Source organism: Carassius auratus, chromosome 32 (genome assembly GCF_003368295.1).
Source record: "Carassius auratus strain Wakin chromosome 32, ASM336829v1, whole genome shotgun sequence".
NCBI lineage: Eukaryota > Metazoa > Chordata > Actinopteri > Cypriniformes > Cyprinidae > Carassius > Carassius auratus.
In genome coordinates this window covers 32,261,160-32,281,293 of record NC_039274.1, presented here as the reverse complement: position 1 = coordinate 32,281,293, position 20,134 = coordinate 32,261,160, and the positions used below count along the sequence as shown (strand labels likewise).

Below are 20,134 nucleotides of genomic sequence, written 5' to 3'. Positions count from 1 at the left end.
GCCCTATCTAATACTTGTTTTGTAATGTCTTGTTTCAGGGGAGCTCGCGTTAAGGGGAAATTTAAGGAATCGTACCTCCTACCTGCCTTCTCTGTTAAACCAGTTTTGACCACAGAACAGCCCATCCCTCAAGAGAAACTCAACCCCCCCACACCTAGCATCTACGTAAGCACTGCAGTAGCATCTTCTGCCCCCTGTGGTTTTGTGTGTATTAAATGCACCATAACCTCTGCTTAATTAATTCCACAGTTGATGTCCAGTTGCATAAAAGTTTGTCTTAATGACTCTATCTTGCTGTTTCTCTGCAGTTGGAAAGTAAAAGAGATGCATTCTCTCCGGTACTGCTGCAGTTCTGCACAGATTCTAAAAACCCAGTGACTGTCATCCGGGGACTTGCTGGCTCCCTCAGATTAAGTAAGTTTATGCATAATGGATAATGGATTGATGGACAGATACTCAAGTCATAATTTTTTTTAACTTTTAACTGTTGCAGTTGTTGAAACGAAATTGTATTCATATTTTATTCCTTCATCTTCATAGATCTTGGTCTGTTTTCCACTAAATCTTTGGTGGAGGCAAATGCGGAGCATGCAGTAGAGGTCAGGACCCAGGTTCAGCAGCCAGCTGATGAGAACTGGGATCCCAGCGGCACTGGCCAGACCTGGCCCTGCGAGAGCAGCAGGTCGCATACAACAATTGCCAAGTATGCCCAGTACCAGGCCTCCAGCTTCCAAGAGAGCTTACAGGTTTGAACGCAAGCATACACCCCTACACAACAAAAGTGAGGACACAGTGTTTGTTGTCCAGAGATTTGTCATTTTGTTTGTACAGTTCTGTCTGATATAAACTATGAAATGAATACCATTTGAATTTTATTCATCATATACTCAACATGCACCTATACCATTGTCTGCCTTTTAAAGGAAGAGAAGGGCAGTGACAACGAGGAGGAGGAGGATGATGATGAGAAATTGGCCACCAACTCTGAGAATACAACCAATAACCCCTTAGCTCCCACCTCCAGGTAAGTCTTTTAAAATTTTTGTAAATATTTGCATATTTTATTTATTTTTACTTTTCTATATGCATGTATGGTCTGTGTGACCTGTGGTCATTTGATTTTCTACTTAAGACATAAATAGAAATAAGAAACGGTTTGATTTAAAAAAAAAAAAATTTAAGAAATGGAAAAAGAAAATTTAGCTTATTTCGTATATTTGTTAATGGGTACATTTTTATTTATTTATTTTTTCGTACTTGTGGGTGGCCATGAAATGCCCCTTTCGTTGCCCATCTTCTGTACTATGCCGTATTGGCTGCAGACACGAGCTTAGTTCATTTTCAACAGGATAGACGTGGCAGGCGAGCCAAACTTATTCACAAGAATTCTGCTACTAGCGACACTTAGAAGATAGATAAATCTGTATTTTCACGGCTGCTGATTGTTATTGATAAAACAGAAATTGTTCATAACCAGTAAAACGACGTTTGACTTCTAGGCCTATTTAAGAAAATCCTCACAGGTAACATGTTTTCATTCACAGTTACAAACTACAGCAATTGAAGCTATACACCTCGTATAGAGTGAAACAAGTAGGCTACTGCACTTCATGTGGTTGGAGGTGCTGATACAGTCCAGATAACATTGAAAAGACTCAATCATTTTTGGTCATACACCCACAATAACAACAAAACCCTCTTGTAAAAAAAAAAAAAAAAGAAAACAAACAGAATGTGCTTTTTAAATGCATCACAAATATGAACCAAACAAAGCATCACAGACATAAGAAACACGTTCATGGAAATGTCTGCCTTTAAACAATTCAAACTGAAAACAATTATCTATTATTTGTAATTTGTATGAAACCAATGACAAGTACAGTGTTTCCCATCGGAGCTCATTATCTGTAGTAGTCAAGGCAAGCAGAGGAATAAACCTTTTATTTACCTCAGAAGAAGAATGCAATGCGATGCTCTGCTTGATACAGTGGAGATCATTTCAGACGAGGAAATCATTCATTCTATAATCATTCAATAGTTGGGCTTACGTGGAAAACTGAATTGATGCAGTACTTGAAATGGTCTGGAACAATGGCAGCATTAGTATGATCTTGCTTCAGTTCATAATTCCAAAGTATAGCCTATATTTAGGCCTTAAGATATTACAGTAGAATAAATATTACGGTGAAAGCCTGTGTAAAGCTTTATTATAAATAATAGTTTTTATTTTTTATGTGGTTTGGGTTTTCTTTCCCATGAAACGCAAACTGTCATTATGTAAAAATCAATTATGCAGCAGTCATGAAAAATGTTAGAATTTTTTATTTATTTATTTGACGATTCTTGTGAATAAGTTTGGCTTGCCTGCTGGCTTGAAAATAAACTGAGCTTGCGTTTGCTGCCTATACAGTGATGTAGATATGGAAGATGGGGGACGGAAGGGGCGTTTCAGGGCCACCCACACATACAGAATACATATTGAAACATAATCAATTTTTTTTTACCCATTTGAAAAATACAGCAACATTTTAGTTTTTCTTTAGTTTGTTTCTTGAAACAAGTAGAAAATCTAATGACCAGAAGGTACACAGACTATGTCTAAAGATCTCTCTAAAATGGTGTTACTTAAAATGGTTTAATTTATCTTTATAGTGCAGAGCAGAAACCTGTGGGGAAGATAATAAAATTTGGCACCAACATTGACCTGTCCGATGCCAAAAGGTAAGACTACTGTGCATAAATGTGAAACCTTATCTTATTGGGATGATATAAAAAAAACTTAAACATGTGAAACTTAAACTGGTTGTTGATACAGAAGGGGTCTGGGAGTCTCCCCATGTGATGTGCAAGCATGTATGCAAATCTGTTAACTAAATTATGTTGTGTCTTTTTCTTAAGATGGAAGCCTCAGCTGCAGGAACTGCAGAAATTGCCGGCATTTATGCGTGTGTCCTCCAGTGGGAATATGCTGAGTCATGTTGGCCACACCATTTTGGGAATGAATACAGTACAACTCTACATGAAAATCCCAGGCTGCCGCACACCAGGTTTGATGCTCACTCGATTTATGAGTTTGAGTAGAGAATCAAGGATAGATAGTCTGCTTTGGCAGGTAGAAGTATTGGTGTTAAATTTCTTGTTCAATGCTTATATCATCAGGACACCAGGAGAACAATAACTTCTGTTCTGTAAATATTAATATTGGGCCTGGAGACTGTGAGTGGTTTGCTGTCCACGACAACTACTGGGAAGCCATCAGTGATTTCTGTGAAAAGTAAGAATGAGTTAAAAGAATAAATTGATCAAAAACCCTGTCAAATGATACTAATAGTCAAACGATGAATTTTCTCTCAGACATGGCGTCGACTACCTGACAGGATCTTGGTGGCCGGTTCTGGATGACTTGTACCGCGCTAACATCCCTGTGTACCGGTTCATCCAAAGACCAGGAGATCTGGTATGGATCAATGCAGGCACTGTGCACTGGGTTCAGGCCGTGGGCTGGTGCAACAACATTGCTTGGAATGTTGGACCTGTCAACTGTGAGTAACTTACACATTAATATTTTAAGAACTTCTGTTCTGTTTATCATTCAAAAAAGTACTGGCTTTTTTGTAGTTTTAGTGCCTGTAACTGAAAATTAAGATTTTTTTCCCATTGTCATTACAATAATGCATGTATGACATGTGCCAAGAATATTTAAATGAATAATAAAAGCTAGTTGCTTTAAACAGCATTCTATCAGTCATGAGGATTACATAAGCAGTTACAAACAAATGTGTACAACTAAAATCCTGTGCACAGAAATGTAAAAGGAAAAAAAAATGTTTTCTGCATTCGTAGCTTATCAGTACCAGTTGGCTTTAGAGAGATTTGAGTGGAACGAAGTGAAGAAAGTCAAATCCATCGTTCCCATGATTCACGTATCCTGGAACATGGCACGCAACATCAAAGTCACTGACCCAGACACTTACAAGATGATCAAGTGAGTATGCAGTAGTATTATGGACTTGTTCTAACGAAGTTACATTATAATTAAGTAGCATTGACCTACATTTAATACATCTGCCTTTCCTCCTTTCCAGACACTGTCTCCTCCAGTCTATTAAACACATTCAGATTCTGAGGGACCAGCTGGTGGCCACAGGAAAGAAGATCTCCTACCAGAGCAGGGTGAAGGATGAGCCGGCCTACTACTGTAACGAGTGTGATGTGAGTTGATTCTGCTTCATTATTTGTATAGTATTGGCAGGTTCAACATAGTACAACCCACCAAAGACATGCAGAATTCTGTTCCAAAAAAAAATTGAATGAACATACAGCCGTGTCTTCTCAAGTTATAAAATAATAATGGCAGAGCCCATTTTAAAGGTGCAGTGTATAATTGGTTTTGCTTGGTGTCACTCAAGGCCCAGGCTTTAAGAGCTTGTTTGTTTTTGGTTCTTGTGCAGGTGGAGGTGTTTAACCTGCTGTTTGTGACCACTGAAACTGGCAGTCGGAAGACGTATGTGGTTCACTGTGAGGACTGTGCACGACAACGCAGCCCAAACCTCTCCAATGTAGTAGTGCTGGAGCAGTACCGCATGGAGGAGCTCATGAACATGTACGACTCTTTCACCCCGGTAAGTGCATCCACACGTTTTATCAATGTGAACAGACAAAATCAAAGCTTAAAAAAATAAACCAACATCATTTGTATGTGTGCTTTCCCAGGCTACCAGTTCCAGCTCCCGATGAGGACGCCTCATCCCTTTCCCTCACACAGCCATAACCAAAACTCCTGCTCGCAGGACGAGATCTTTTATTTTAGTCCAATGAAGAATTAAAACATTTACCGTTGGAAAGAAAAAATGACTACTGTTAATGTTTGTTGAACAGCCAACCGAGAACCAGTTTATTCAGCATTGTTTACAGAACCAGTCAGCCAATAAGACTCCAGTTTACTTCTGTCGGTCTTGTGTACCGACCTCTGAATGGCTCTGCCGGACTTCAGATGGAACGCAGATTGGTGCTGTCACAGAGTTGCCGAGATCCTGTCCATGTGTTTTTGTTCTTAAGTTTTCTTTCATGTTGCTCTTTTTTTGTGTGTGTGTAAATGCTCTTTGTACTTTTTGTGGGTGCTTTTTTTTTTTTCTGTTTTCAATAATTTATTGTTTTTAAACCTAGAACAGCCTAGATATATACCACATTGGCCTTGTGACTTGTATTTAGTGAAGATATAAATTAATAATACTAATAATAGAGCTATGGACATTTTTCTAAAGCATTAAGAATTAAAAAAAAAAAAGGTTCAGTTGATCAGAATGCTTCAAAACATACGGGTTTTAAAAGATGTTTTCAGTTTTCATATGGAATATTGTGTTTATATAAGCATTTTAGGATTTCATTTAATCATTTTCCCTGCATTTTGTGAGTATAATTGTCCGGTTTCAGCTGTTTTGTTCAGTGAATTGTTTTTCACCTCTATACAGATCTCTTTTTCTTTTTTTTTTAAATTGTAAATTTTTTTTTTATTTAAAATGTAATTCTATTTATTGGATATTAAATCTTCTCCCCTGCCTCCACATGGTTATCAGAGATGTATTAAGGGGTTCTTTTGTTAGTCTAAATCCTCTGTAAGATTTCAAGGGTGCTGATTCTTTTCTTTTGGAGTTTTGGTGCTTGCCCCTTTAAATATCTTTCCTGTCTATATATATTAAAAATCTCTCTTAACTGACTCCTTGTAAAGGTAGATTGTAGGACACAGAGGGTAGATTTTAATTCAGAAGTTCTGTTATACACAAATGTTTAAAAAAAAGACAGTTTCCCCACATGTGTTAACACAAGTCATCTATGATCACTGTTATGTATTTGAACACCTGCCTCACCAGTTTAAATGTTTATTTTGGGAGGAAGAAAAAAAGAGAAAAAGAAAGATTAAATCCATGGGCCATGTTCATATGAGTTCTCAAATTAGACGTGTTCTCTGAAGCTTTCGTTTTGTTTTTGACTAAGATGGTTCCTTGGACTGGTGTCAGTAATTCTGAGCCTACATTAGCAGCTACTCTTGTCATGAATTCAGGTGATTCCTGGATTGGGGCTAAAACAGTTTTTGATACTCTTACACTCAGATAGTGGTGCTTCTGTTCTGTTGTAAATGCTGTTCTTTTGAGGACACATTTGCTGTGCTAATTTCAGCAGGCATAAACGTTTTGTATTCACAGTATACAGTAACTGGCTGCAGTGGGTTGTCATACACCTAAAAATCAGATTGAGCTGTAAATTGTTGCATTTTACTGAAACGAGTAACATTGTGAAAGGGGATTTTACGCATTATTGTTTTTGATTTATATACTGTAATGTTTTACAGCTTTAGAGGTGTGAGCATGAAATAATTCATGTATTATCAGGAAAATGGTTTTGATTATGATATAGATGGTGCTGAGTTCATCTAGAGCTACGTTTTTTTTAAGAAATATTTTTTCCTGTTGCAATATACAAACTTTCCTCGATTCCTCATTTTTATTTTATTTTTGTGGTTATTTAAAATCTGCACTGTTTTTGAATTCACACGAAGCAAACTGAGCCAGACATGTCTTAAACACTTGTGAATTCGTGTGACAATGATATGATTACTCTGAATAATATTAAATGCTTTTGATAAACTTTGATCTGTACCGTGTCTCTGTATTCATTCAGACAAAGCATAAGGTTACAAAAGCCTTCATGATATTTTATTACATTCTAACATGACAAAAACAAAGCCCGGTCCTTAAAACCGTAGAAGGGAGATTTAAAGCAGTAACAGAAAAAGAAAAAAAAAACATTTATATAATACCTATATAAGACACAAAACCATTTCTTAAAGGGGCATTATCAAGATATCCAAATACAAAGTCTTGGTGATTAAAACAATGTGTCTGATATTTGTCTTCAGGTTGCTTACATTTTTTCAAGTTTACATTTTTGGCAAAACTCAACATGAACTAAGAATGAAAAACTTCTACAGCATTTATTAATTTTAATTAATGTTAATTTCAACATTTACTCATGCATTATTTAAATAAAAGTTTTTCTCAGTTGCTTTGGTACATTTCTCAAATCATTCTTGAGATTTGCAAAACAGTAAGTGCATTTCTCAAAACAACTCGTACAAATAACAAAACACAATGGATTACCTGAAAAAGCCAGTCTCCTGCTCAAAATCCTTAGTTCATCTCTCAAAAATAAATATCTGTGTCAATGAACATGTCAGTGCCATCAGAATGACAAGTCCTTGTGTCATAGTTTATGGATAAGACAGTCAAATCACTTAGTCATGTTGTCAATATAACAGTGTACTCTGGAGGAAAGTTGTGATGTAAACTATGGCAACATTTTGGATGACAGTTACTGTATTGAACAGTATGACATATGCTTATGTATGCCATACATCCATTTCAAAAGTACACATTGAAACATTACTGTATGTGGGATATTGACTGAAAGAGACAATAGAATTCCCAGTTACACTTTTACTAGTGGTCTTGCAAAAAAAAAAAAAAAAAACCTTTACACTGTCATTGTGATATAGAAAAGGAAAAACAAATATGGTCAAATAAGTCCATTTTCAGAATGTGTAACTCTTGTGTTGTCCTCGGTCTACACAGTATAAGCTTTCCAACTGAAGTTTCATGAGATGATTTGATGAAAATGCTTTATCATCTACATTCTCTTCATTAGTCAAGATTCACTTGCACAATTCATGCCAAGTTTACAAAAGTCTAATAATAATAATAATGTGTAAAAATAAAAAATAAAAAATGTGCTGGGCAGTTTATGACAACTAGATTAACCATTTTGCATTTAATGACTTAACGCAATGAAATACAGACTAGATGTTTTGAGGGGTAAGACTATTGCACAGACAGCTATAGAATACATTTTGAAAGACATGAAATTAGCAACTGAGGAAACCGCAGATAAATGTGCGTAATCAATTGCATGAATGTACAAAAGCAATCGCAGCTTGTTCAAAAGAATGAGAAACTGGTTTTATGATGTGTATAAATGACTAGATGATTTCAGTTCTGATTTGAGAAATGCACCAAAGTGACAGTTTATTCAGTGTTCATATGAATTCAGTGCATTAGTTTTTCTCAATTTACATAAAAATGAATAAAGTAAAAAAATATATTGTTCATTTAAATACATAAACATTAACTAATGGAACCTTATTGTAAAGTATTACCAATCACTTTTTATTAAAATTTTTATTATTTCAAATGTTTCCCAAACTATGCTTGACTTATTCAACTCGTACCAGGCACAATGTTATCTACAGTTGAATATTTATCCTAGCTTATTCATCTCATGCTTTCGTGTCAGATTCATCCCTATCAAAGTTCTTTCCTGTTCTTCCCTGCTGACGCAGGTTCAGAAAAACCAGAGCTTGATTATATTTGTGATCCGCTCTCAGTTAGTTCATGGTCACTTCATGATGCAGCTTTTAAGTGTTCCATATTAACACACCCATGTGGGCCCATGTGGGACATAACAGCTCCAGCAGTTAAAATGATGGTCAGATACATCAAGCGTTCAGTCCAACTGATAAATTATTTTACAACAAATTATAATTCATGCTAAGTTATTGCAGAAATGTACTCCCATCATAATACTCCTAATATGTTAGCAGATACTTGAAAGTGATTTAGAAGCAGCAACACAAACTATCCAGGACCTTAAGTAAAGAGTTCAAAAAGGGCATTAGAGGTTCATTCAAAGTTTAACATTGCACAGGCTTGCGGATTTCCTACTTCCTGTAAGTATAGGAAGCTCTTTTCACCCTTCCTTTATCACACTGCTCAATTTTGCTTCATTCAGAAAGCCAAATCCTTGTTAAATGTACAAAGCTTGAAGACAAGCGTTATGGTGGTGAACTCAAAATAGCACTCGCCACAAACCAGAGGCTGGTGAATGCAAATAACTCAAAGACATTATTAAAAAATAAATAGTTTCAGTGCAAATCTTGACAAGATATATTTGGGATATAATTTCCTTCAAAAATCATGTCACTAAGTGCTCATATATATTGCATATTAGCACAGGATTTATCTTTTCATTTGAAATGTCTCCTTTTAGTGAAGTCAGGGGTCACTTCTCAGGGGAAGAGAAACAGTAAACACTGACTCTAGAAAGCAGAGGGAAATCATATCTGACGGACATTAATTGATCTGTCTGTGATTTCTTGCACAGATGGGCTCTTATCAGTAATGGAACCAAACATTTACTCTATTCCTCCCATGTGCAACCACTCCCTTTGTATTTTCATATATTCTTTTCATCTAGGAGAAACTATGCTGCTCCACTCAATTGTTCTTTCAGCTCTCTCAAATCTGTCCTAGCCATCAGTTGTTTGTGATCCTTTCTGTTCTCATCGTATGTGGCCCACGAAATAAAAAGCCCCTTAACTAGTCTTAGTCACATCCAATTTTTATCTTTAACTATGTTGACCATTAAAGAATTTATATGGTTTGAGTCTTACATCTCAGATAGGTCCTTCAAGGTATCTTGGACCGCTAAGGTCACGACATTTAACTACTGGTGTGCCTCAGGGCTTAGTTCTTGGACCACTTCTCTTCTCTGTCTACATGGCATCCCTAGGTTCTGTCATTCAGAAACATGACTTTTCATTTCACTGCTATGCTGATGACACTCAATTCTACTTCTCATTCCATCCTGATGATCCGATGATACCGGCTCTCATTTCAGCTTGTCTAACAGACATTTTTTGCTGGATGAAGGACGATCACCTTCAACTCAACCTTGCAAAGACAGAACTGCTTGTGATACCAGCTAACCCATCGTTTCATCACATGACAGCCATAACCCTTTCAAAAACAGCCCGAAATCTTGGAGTTATGATTGATGATCAACCAATATGGCAATATCAACCAAACCAACACATGATTACAGGAAAACAAACACTCGCAACCATGTGGTCAGAACAGTTTACAGAATGAGCAGAGAAGAAGGGAAGAAGTTTGGAAGATAGATGTGGTTTCATGTCCTCTCTATCCATCAGGAGTAATTAAAGTCCTCACTTTGGCACTTTAAATAAACATTCCTTCCCCCACCAAAGAGTGAAGAAAGAGCAAGAAGAAAAGGGCCAAGTAAAAAGGGGAGGGGCTTGGAGGCACAGAGAAAGGCACTGCTAAAACTGCTATATCTCAGTCAGCTTCACAGAGAGAGAGAGTACAATATACAGCAAATCTGAGTCAAAACCAACTACACTTAAGAGAACACAAGAAATGAGAGGAGCGATCAGACTTGCACAAAAGGAGAAACATTTTTAGAATTTCTAGAACAAGGAATTTCAAACTAACTTGAAAAAACAAAACAAGGAGTGCATGTTGAGTTAGACAAAAGCTACGAAAAGAAGAGGTCTATTGGAGTCACACCATTGGGTGAGTGGAGGGTGCGGAGGGATTAATGAGGTGCATGTGAGACTGAGCTATCGTAGTCTACAACAGGAGAATGTTTGGAATTTACAGATACACCTATCTGCTGATTACTCATAACATACATTTACATAACCGTTTGCTCAGGAGTAACCACATGTATTTCTGCATAATCTAGTCTTGAGTGGCGCATATCTGTAACATCTAATGAAAGACTGTTAACAAAGTTAATTAATATATGGCTGCATAATTTATAACACCTTGTCAGGCGAAACCATACATTGGTTAAAAAAAAAAAAGTCAGATCTAATGCAAATAGAAAAATAAAACCAATTCCACCTTGAATCAATACAATTTTAGTGTTTTATGGATGGATTTAGAGTAGCCTATGCATTAAGTTAATTTCAGCTTTATACATGCATAAAAATGGTAGTATCTAGGTTATAGCCTCAAGTGTTGGGTCCAAGTTAATTGTGTGATGGCCAGAAATGTGGAAACAAGTGTTAGCGGGTGTTAAATGTTGAGTCACCCGCTGTATATGCACTAAAAAACAGAATACAAAGGCAGGAAGACAACACAACGGTAAGTAAGCGCAGAAACGTGTGCATGTCTCCCTCATCATGCATCACTGATGTCATATTCAGGATCTAGTTTTTTTTTTTAGTGTGAGTGTGCATGTGTGTGTGAAAGAGAAAGAGTCGTGGACCATCCTGCATCCATTTTTAGACATTTGTCGTGTGGCACTGAGGCCGCAGCTGTATGGCGTGTTAAGTATTTATGTAGTTTGACCACGGTCTATTGTTCTGTAGTCCTATTTGGATGGTCAGTCTAACTGTCTAAGCAATGAGGAGGGGTAGGGCAGCTCTTTTCATCCCTCCACAATTATCTGGAACTGACAACCAAAAAACCTAGCTTGAAGCTCTGGATGAGCAGAAAAAGAAAAAGAAATTATAAATAAAAGTATTTATACAAAGTACCATTTGTTGCACCACCCTTAATTTATGCATTAGGGATCCCATGTATATTTTTCGAACAATCACTGCATCCTGACAGGATAGCTCACATTACTGTTTTACAATGAACTTTAAAATTTATGCTAAATGAAAATTTCTAGCCAATTTAAAAGTGGAACATTACAATGATTGGGGGAGGGTGCTTTATTAATACTTTTTAAGTTAAAGACCGAACAAACATACACAAATAGGAGGAGGAACAAAATGAAATAAGGTAAAATAATAATTACTTTAAAATAATAAAATACAAATAATAAATCCCCCCCCAAAAAATTACTGGACTGATATATTTGGTCAAGTATCCAAAAGTTTTTTAGTAAAAAGCCAAGGTGCCAGTCAAGGTGCCCAGAAAGGATTTACAACATAAGCATCAGAGTGACTAGGGGCTGATTGAGTGGCTCAATTATGAAAACTAAAGGGAGAAAAATAATAATAATAAGAAAAAAAAATGTATTTGGGGTGTAATGTGACACCTAGACATGTTCTTTGTGAGATTCACCCATTCAAGAGATATATAAAAAATCTATTAATCTATTCTCAAAGTTGGGTTGAGAGCTGGGTCCAGGGACGTCAGACTGGGGGCAAAACCAGTACCGATTACCAGGGCCCCAAAGGAAGAGAGGGCCCTTGAAAAGTCTGGATTATATATTTTCAGGGGGGTGGGGTGGGGGGGCATTAGGACTGCCTATGCATAGGGCCCGGGATCTTGTGCAGCACCCCTGGCTGGGTCTATACTAAGCGAGCTATGATGACTTTCACCTTGATATTTTAGCGCGGATGTATACCTAACCGAATCTGTAGGGGTCGAGAACGAGTCTTTAAACCTGCGTGTATGCCTACTGTGAAATTACCACATCAAACGTGACGTGCCAACATGGAAGCAGCTAAGATGCCCCCGGGTTTGCTTCGGGGAAATCATAATTTTTTTGTTTTTGTTTTAAAGAAGCTTCCCAGTGCAAACCTTGTCAAGACGCATGCCTGTTTCACACATACTCTGCATGCAGTCCGTGTGCGTCATATATGTGGTGCTGAAGCAGCACGGACTAGATACTATTTTTATCATATTTTACTGCTGTTTCCATACATGCAGTTTTTATGTCCCGGTGACCAGTGAAAGTGCAGTTCTGACTCTCTGCCCATTCATTTAGATATGAGTCTGGTCTTGTTAGTCTGAAATAGCTGCCCGAAGGCATTGCCAAGATGGCGGCCGAGTGGCACGACGTGCCTAAAAGGACTTTGCTTTTAGTCATTATTTTATTTGGGGAGCACACATATTCTGAATGCCTTCGTCAGAATTCGAATGAGCCATTTTAATCTAGATTAATTCCAAGATTACAGTAAAATTAGTCTAGATAAAAATAAATAAATATATGCCCACCACTAATAAATACATAAATTATATATATATATATATATATATATATATATATATATATATATATATATATATATATATATATATATATAGAACGAGAGAGAGAGCGAGAGAGGAGGTAAAAATTCCAAGAGGTGAGGGTTACGGCAATGTTGAGGGCCTTTTACTCTTCCTCACTTGATCGTATGTTGTTCCAAACACACTCACATAATTAATTTACTCCAAAGGGCCAGATAGCTTTCAGATAACAATCAGTCTCTGATAAAAAAGACCTAATTAAAAGATCACAAACCTAGTTTCCTGGTGATAAGTGATTTAACCTTGCTCTGAACTTTTGTGAAGCAGTTGAAAAATGCTCAAAGAAGATGTCAAAGTCACTGCATCCTCTGCTGACAATATGTAATACATTTTATATTTTTATTTTTTTTTAACAACTGCTGAGGAGGATTCAGAGTGAAATTAACCCCAGACAGTTTAGCGCAGACACTGGTTTCATATTTTTCAGAGTGTTGACAGCAGAGTAGAATTTAATCTCAAATTTTAAGCGGGCTGAGGAGAAAGATGGGGATTGAATCTTCATCTATGGCCACTTCCAAATTTGAGTAAATTCACCATTAAAAGAAGGCTTGTATGATTTAGGATTTAAAAACATAAAATACATGTAACATTTTTCAAGCTTAAAAGTAAACGTTCCTGATATCCTTTCACAATTTAATAAGAAGTGGTTAGTAAAGTTCTTCATTCTCTATCACTTTCAGATCAGGATGAGCATGAATGGCACTCTGGAGAAGGGGGCTCATCACCAGGCCCTCGACCTCTCTGAAGAGCTCCCGACCAACAGCCATAATCACCATCACAATCACACCAGTCTCAAACACACAAACTCCTTGGCCTCCACTGTGCAAGCCAGGACCCCAGTAGGTGGGTCTGGAGTGGTTGTGCCGCCACCTTACTCTGCTGCAGAGGCTGGGAGAGGTGAAGCACCGCTGGAGCTCCGGGGCTCTCTGGACTGCTGGGCGTGTTCAGTACTTGTGACAGCACAGAACCTGGTGATCGCAGCCATCAACGCCTGCCTGGCAGGGTTGGTTTTCGGGCTCATCCTCACTCCTGCTATTGTCATGGTGGTGATCGGCTTCATCTGTCATTCAACGGTAAGACCTGGGAGAAGTCCACCGAACTGGTCACAATATACAAAATGAAAGTGAAAGTGACATACAGCCAAGTATTGTGACCCATACTCAGAATTTGTGCGCAGCATTTAAAAAAATAATAATTACATATATATATATGCATTTAGCAGACGCTTTTATCCAAAGCGACTTAAAGTGCATTCAGGCAATCAATTTTTGCCTATCATGTGTTCCCAGGGAATCAAACAATGCTCTACCACTTGAGCTACAGGAACACTAACCCATTTGCACGCACGCACAGCAGTGAGATGGCATTTATGCTACAGCGCCCAGGGAGCAGTTGGGGGTTCGGTGCCTTGCACAAGGGCACCTCAGTCATGGAATTGCTGGCCCAACACTCAAACCCACAACCTTAGAGTTAGGTGTCAAACTCCCTAACAACTAAGCCATGGCTTCCGCTGTGAGCATACAATACACAAAATGAATGAAAAGGCTATTTTTGAAGTAAGCAAGGCAAATGAGTTTATATACAACAGTAAACATACAGCTCAAAGTTTTTAATTTCAAATGTGAAGAGGACATTCATTTTTGTCCACGTAGCAAAATAAAAGTTGTTTTATAATAGGGGTCAAAGGGTGGACTTAAAGCAAACAAATTTATATTTTATTATATTATTTTGTATAAGATATTATTATTATTCTGTATATGATTTAAGTACATAAACCAGGTTGAGGATTTTTGTAAGAACTCCAAATTTTTGAGAAAAGAACTTTGCAGATCTTGTATCAATGGGAAGACTATTGAATAATAATGGAGCCTTCACAGCAAAAGCTATGCAACTTTTAGATTTAGATTTTGGGACAATAAAATCAATTTAAAAACAGTCATCGAGGCTTAAAATATATTTCAAATTTGGTCCCTGAGACAGTGCAGCTGCTAAAGGAATGTCATTTATAATCTGGGAAAAAGACTAATCATGATTGAGAGATATTCTTCGAGGGATTTATGGGAGTTTGGCCTCGGTTTCTCTTTGATTCACCAAATAATCTCTTAATCTTGGGCATTTCTCAGCAGTCTGAGTGCAGGAGTATTAGCAGGGGCAGGTCAGGAGTTGGGAGGATGACGTCAGACGATGAGTGTTTTCAGGACAGAAGTTGAATACTGGAGTTTCAAAAACTTCTCAATGTCGTATAGTGACCGGCCTTGAAATTCTTGTACTTTGACCCAAACAACAGTAGATCTACTGCTTCTCCACTGTACCAGCTCTGTTCATTTTCAACAAAAGAATCTCTCGCTTTCTCTCAAACTTTACTACAGAATTAACAGACATGTTTCCACAAGATACAGACCCTGTATCTTACTTTTACAGGCTCTTAATCTCTTTCTAGAAGCAAAACAAAAAAGTTATCTTCACAGAGCAGCCATGGGTCAGTAAGGGTCAGTGTGTGTAAATTAAGGCTGAATTCTTCTGACCTCTCCAATTACCAGACCTTTAAGATCCAAGATCAATGGCCACACAAACCAATTAGTCACCATGTGACACCAGACAGCCTATGAAAGAGGTAAATCTAAAGATCTGTAAGGAGCAACAGACCACCATGGTATTCCATGGCGTAAAGAGTTTGTTGTTTTATTCAAGTCAACTAGTCAGGTTTCTGTCAAGTCGCATAATAGGATCATTTATAAACATGAATTCCAACCACGTGCTAAAAAACTGAAGTTATGTGTGCATTTCTCTGTAGGTGTTGGATCCTTTCTAAAGATATGGTCAAGATCAAGACAAGTTCCGTGAAACTACTCTGTTTAGCTCTAATCTTATCAGCACACATGACAGTTCTACAGAAAGCTGGAATTCCACATACTTTAGAGACATACTGAAAAAGAACAGTGGCTGATTTCTAGCTTTGAGAAGATTTATTGACCCTCAGGCCATCCAATATGAAGCTTGTTTCTTTATCTAAAAGATTTGTAGAAATTCAGCATTACATCAATTGCTCACCAATGGATCATCTGCGCTGAATAGGTGTCGTCAGAATGATAGTTTAAACAGCTGTGTGTGCAAGAGCAGCTTAAAATGCATATGGGCTTTATCGGTTTTCTACCTCCTCTGTTTACTCGATCACCGTTTTTTCCTGCCTATTGCTCTCCATCCTTTAATCTCATTGTGGTTAAATTAAGAATGCAGGGTTTTTTTTATGCTGCAATTCTTTCAGTCCTGTGCAATGCCATTTAACTAAAAGAACTTAAATGAAGTAAAAAGTATTTTTGAAGTCTCTGTGCATATACTATTATTGTAGGTTCAGGCAGACTGATGCATAATTTTGCTAGCGATCAGGCACAGAGAAGCTCAAAGAGAGAATCTTTAGAAGCTATAATATATATTTCAAAATGTCACAATGTCAACTGCACTTCTAATATTAATGTTAGCAAATTTTAGCAATACTTTTGCTAGGATTTGTTTTTTTACAAAGCAATGGTTATATTCAGAATTTTAAGTGAATCAGGCCAACAGTGGTTTTCTGTCATATAATAATAATAATAATAAAAATTATAAATATAAAAAAAAAAAACTACCTTAGAAATAACAAATGATCAACTAACTAAAGAAAACAAGCATATATGCTGTTGGCAGACATTCTTTTCCACTGTGTCCGTTTTTTGTCTATCCACACCTCAGAGATGCATTCCTCCAGGGACCCTTAATTTCTCTTTGACCCTCCTCAGCTACACCCACATACATTCCACCATTCATCCTTTACCCCACACAGGTCCACACCAGTCATATATTTCTCTTTTCAGGTGCGTTCACAGGGGTCATCACTGTACTGCTCGGATCTACTGAATGATGGTGGATGTGTGGCTCTGCTGGTTGTGGGATTCTTGCTAGTGACTCCACTCCTGGTTCTGGCCTTGGCTGCATACTGCCGGCTTGCTCGTCACCTTCAGCTGGGTCTTTGTTTTATTCCATACAGTCGTGCCGTCTACAAGAACCTTCCAGCTACCCAGCACAGAGGCTTGACAGGGGGCTGCTGTGGACAGCAATCTGGGAAAGGAGAAAGGAAGGGGAAAGTGTGGGTGTAGAAAGGAGGACTATACTCATGTTGTACTGGAGGGATGAAAAAAAAAAAAAATAATTCCCAAATAAAAATACTGAAATCTTTATGACAGACAAAGGCAGGCAAAATAACCGATTTACAAATTTTAAAGCCATATACAGCATCTTTGTCTGATCCTATATATTTAATGTGTTCCTGTGGATTAATTCCCAGTGAACACACATACTGTAAAAAAAAAAAATATATATTGTATAGCCTGAATGCACAGTAGGTCACTTTGGATTATCTACTACATGCATAAATGTCCTACAACTGTTATAGCACAATCAATTTAAATTAGTCAATTTCAGTAATCAACATTCATGAAATAATCAAATTCATATATCCATAAATGATGTGTACGTAAACCTATTTGTATAAAAACTATTCGCCCTACATTTGTCTTAAGACATAGTCAAAAATATTTTGTTAAATGTTTTTCTTATAACATGTACAGTGTATTTTCCATTTCTTTAAATGTTACATTTAATACAAATCATTAACTACTGCAATTTCAAAGAACTGATGGGCTGCTCTCCTAATTTTGTAAAAAATTTATTTAGACAAAAATGTGTGTGTAATTTGCATTGCGTGATGTAAGTTTTCGCACCTAGAACATTAAGGTGTAAAAAAAAAGATGGGAAAAAAAACTGTAAAATATAATACAGCAAACAGCACATAGCCATTATTTTAACCATGTTTCATCTGAGGTAAAATCACATGGAAATACAGAGCTTATTCTGTAATATCTGTGTAGTATTTTTTTTACAATATATTAACATTCTGTTGCACTTTACTTCACTGTGCATATTGTAATATTACACTTTAAGGGCACGTTATACATTTATAAACCTTATAAATATTATTGAGCTAGTCAAAATTAGAACAGTTAAAGTGCAGTCGTCAGCTCTAGTGGTGCAGATGGAAAACCGTGTGTTCACAATTTGATGGAATCAACACGTGTTCGAATCTGCCTTTTACTAAGTTTTACTAAGTTTAACTAAGTTATTTCTCCCTTTACAAATTTCAAATCACATCACAAAAGCATTAATTTTCAATAAAAATGAAGGAAATAATCAAAGTTGCGAGGAAGGGCTTTATAGTCTCAAGGTGGCATCCATTTAATAATTGGAATTTAAAATTATTAAAAGTTAATTTAAAAAAAAATTAAGGTTTTTGCATACTGTTTTATAATGAACTACAATACTGAGGTGCAGATTATTGCCACTATTTGCAATAAGTAGTATAAATAGCAGAAAATCCTGCCATTTTAACAGTGTAAATAGAATCCATAGCTATTTGCACTTATTTCTTATTTTAATCTTTCTTCTGCCATGGTTCTTGTTTGTTTATTTATTAAAGGGGGGGTGAAATGCTCGTTTTCACTCAATATCCTGTTAATCGTGAGTACCTATAGAGTAGTACTGCATCCTTCATATCTCCAAAAAGTCTTTAGTTTTATTATATTTATAAGAGAAAGATAGTCTGTACCATTTTTTCCCGGAAAAACACGAGCGGCTGGAGGAGTGACGTGTGGGCCGAGCTAAAGAATCACGAGTGCGCGTAAGCTTTTGCGTTGACAGCATCTGCGTCTGGAAGTTGTGACATTACCGTGAGGAAAAAAAAACATCATCCAAAACAAACCATGGCTAACAGTCAGATTCAGCGTACATTTATGATCCAGAATCACATCCAGAGGCTGAAATTGAACAAGAGCAGCAGCAACGACGACTACTGCAGGACGTCTCTATGTGGTATGTATTATAACTGTATATATTTGCTTAGCGGTTTTGGAAAATGACTAATTCCACTTTATGTAACCTTTTTTTTTTTTCTTCTTCTTTAAAAGGTGTACATGTGGGAAGTGCAGTTTGATGCCAACATCGCACGTTGCTCACTTGATGTGCTTACGCGCCGATAGCTAAGTTAACAACACAGAGATATTTGAAGCAGTTTTACTCACCGGTTCCAACATGCGGTTCCAACACATGATCGTGAACCTTTTTCGTTGGGATTGCATTATCCTTAAGAAATAAACGATGTGCAAATCCAGCGTCAAACTGGGCCTTGTTTGTAAAAAAAAAACATCTTCGAAATGCAGGGAACAAACAAAAACACTTGCACAACTCCATTGATGCTCTGTAAAAAACTCCATCCACTGGTCCCTTAATGCTGGGTTTTTTTTTGTGCTTTGGTGACATTTCGGTCTCTCGCTCTGATCAGTGAATGTCTCTGCTGTGCTCTGCTATACGGGAGCATGCGCTCTTCCGGCAGAAGTGCCCTTAGGACCCATATAAGGAAATTCCGCTCCATCTAACGCCACACAGAGCCATACTCGAAAAAACTTTCCGAAACTTGTGACAAACCGGAAAACTAAATTTTTGAAACTTTGTCCATGTTTAGCATGGGAATCCAACTCTTTAACAGTGTAAAAAACTCTGAATACATGAAATAGCATTTCACCCCATCTTGGCAGCATGTCACCGCGCGACTCTCCCGAACAATAAAAATTGGGCAAAAAGTCGGGAGCTACTTGAAGCCACGCCCACCTAGCACAACGGCACTGTCAGCAGCGGCAATCCACCGGTCACTCAAAGAATTCGCAAGATTAATAAACTCTGCTGTCTGCCGCTTCTCTCCTAGTGAAAATGAACTGAGCTTGTGGTTGCCGCTTGTCGGTGCAGTACAGAAGGGATGAAAGGGGCGTTTCAGCGCCGCCCACACATTCAAACAAATATCAAAGCATAATCTCATTTTTTACCCACAAACAAAAATACGAAAAATCCAGCTACATTTTCGTTTTGCGTTTCTTAAACCAAACGAAAAAAACTAAAACCAAACCGTTTCTCATTTATCTTTATTTATTTTTAAATAGAAAATCAAATGACCAAAAGATACACGGACCAAGTTGGATAACTAAATATCAAAATCAGATTAATGGTGTAGACGTTTTTCATATTTGTCATATTCAATTTGAGCATGTAATCGAAAATACAAAAAAAAAAAAAAAAAATCACTCATTTATTGTTTTTTTAAATATTGTATTTGTAAACGAATAAGGAAATAAGTCCTTTTTTGATTTTCTGAATTTGTTTTCTTAATT

General features: G+C 37.1%; 2 protein-coding genes across 5 annotated transcripts in view; both read left to right on the top strand.

The window, feature by feature from the left end:
* LOC113052186 (lysine-specific demethylase 6B-like) overlaps positions 1 to 6,650 on the top strand; it is an 83,546-nt gene extending 76,896 nt beyond the window's left edge. For all 4 annotated transcript variants that reach the window (XM_026216557.1, XM_026216559.1, XM_026216556.1 and 1 more), the window contains 12 exons: positions 39 to 165; positions 309 to 414; positions 541 to 746; positions 924 to 1,024; positions 2,653 to 2,721; positions 2,899 to 3,047; positions 3,160 to 3,274; positions 3,355 to 3,542; positions 3,844 to 3,985; positions 4,086 to 4,212; positions 4,452 to 4,622; positions 4,714 to 6,650. In XM_026216557.1, coding sequence (XP_026072342.1) covers positions 39 to 165; positions 309 to 414; positions 541 to 746; positions 924 to 1,024; positions 2,653 to 2,721; positions 2,899 to 3,047; positions 3,160 to 3,274; positions 3,355 to 3,542; positions 3,844 to 3,985; positions 4,086 to 4,212; positions 4,452 to 4,622; positions 4,714 to 4,737 — 1,525 coding nt within the window. In that variant the 3' untranslated portion in view covers positions 4,738 to 6,650. The remainder of the gene's footprint in view (positions 1 to 38; positions 166 to 308; positions 415 to 540; positions 747 to 923; positions 1,025 to 2,652; positions 2,722 to 2,898; positions 3,048 to 3,159; positions 3,275 to 3,354; positions 3,543 to 3,843; positions 3,986 to 4,085; positions 4,213 to 4,451; positions 4,623 to 4,713) is intronic.
* A 3,125-nt stretch (positions 6,651 to 9,775) lies between these two features.
* On the top strand, positions 9,776 to 18,175 carry LOC113052185 (transmembrane protein 88-like). Its single transcript, XM_026216555.1, has 3 exons — positions 9,776 to 10,424; positions 13,565 to 13,957; positions 16,736 to 18,175. The coding sequence occupies exons 2-3, from the start codon at positions 13,571 to 13,573 to the stop codon at positions 17,015 to 17,017; spliced, it is 669 nt and encodes a 222-aa protein (XP_026072340.1). The 5' UTR covers positions 9,776 to 10,424; positions 13,565 to 13,570; the 3' UTR covers positions 17,018 to 18,175.
* The last annotated feature ends 1,959 nt before the right edge of the window (positions 18,176 to 20,134 follow it).

Bases quoted from the DNA above. Each gene is read 5' to 3' on its own strand.
- LOC113052185 (XM_026216555.1), top strand. From the start codon at position 13,571: ATGAGCATGAATGGCACTCTGGAGAAGGGGGCTCATCACCAGGCCCTC. The intron at 13,958-16,735 runs GTAAGACCTGGG...TTCTCTTTTCAG, and splicing joins GCTTCATCTGTCATTCAACG to GTGCGTTCACAGGGGTCATC.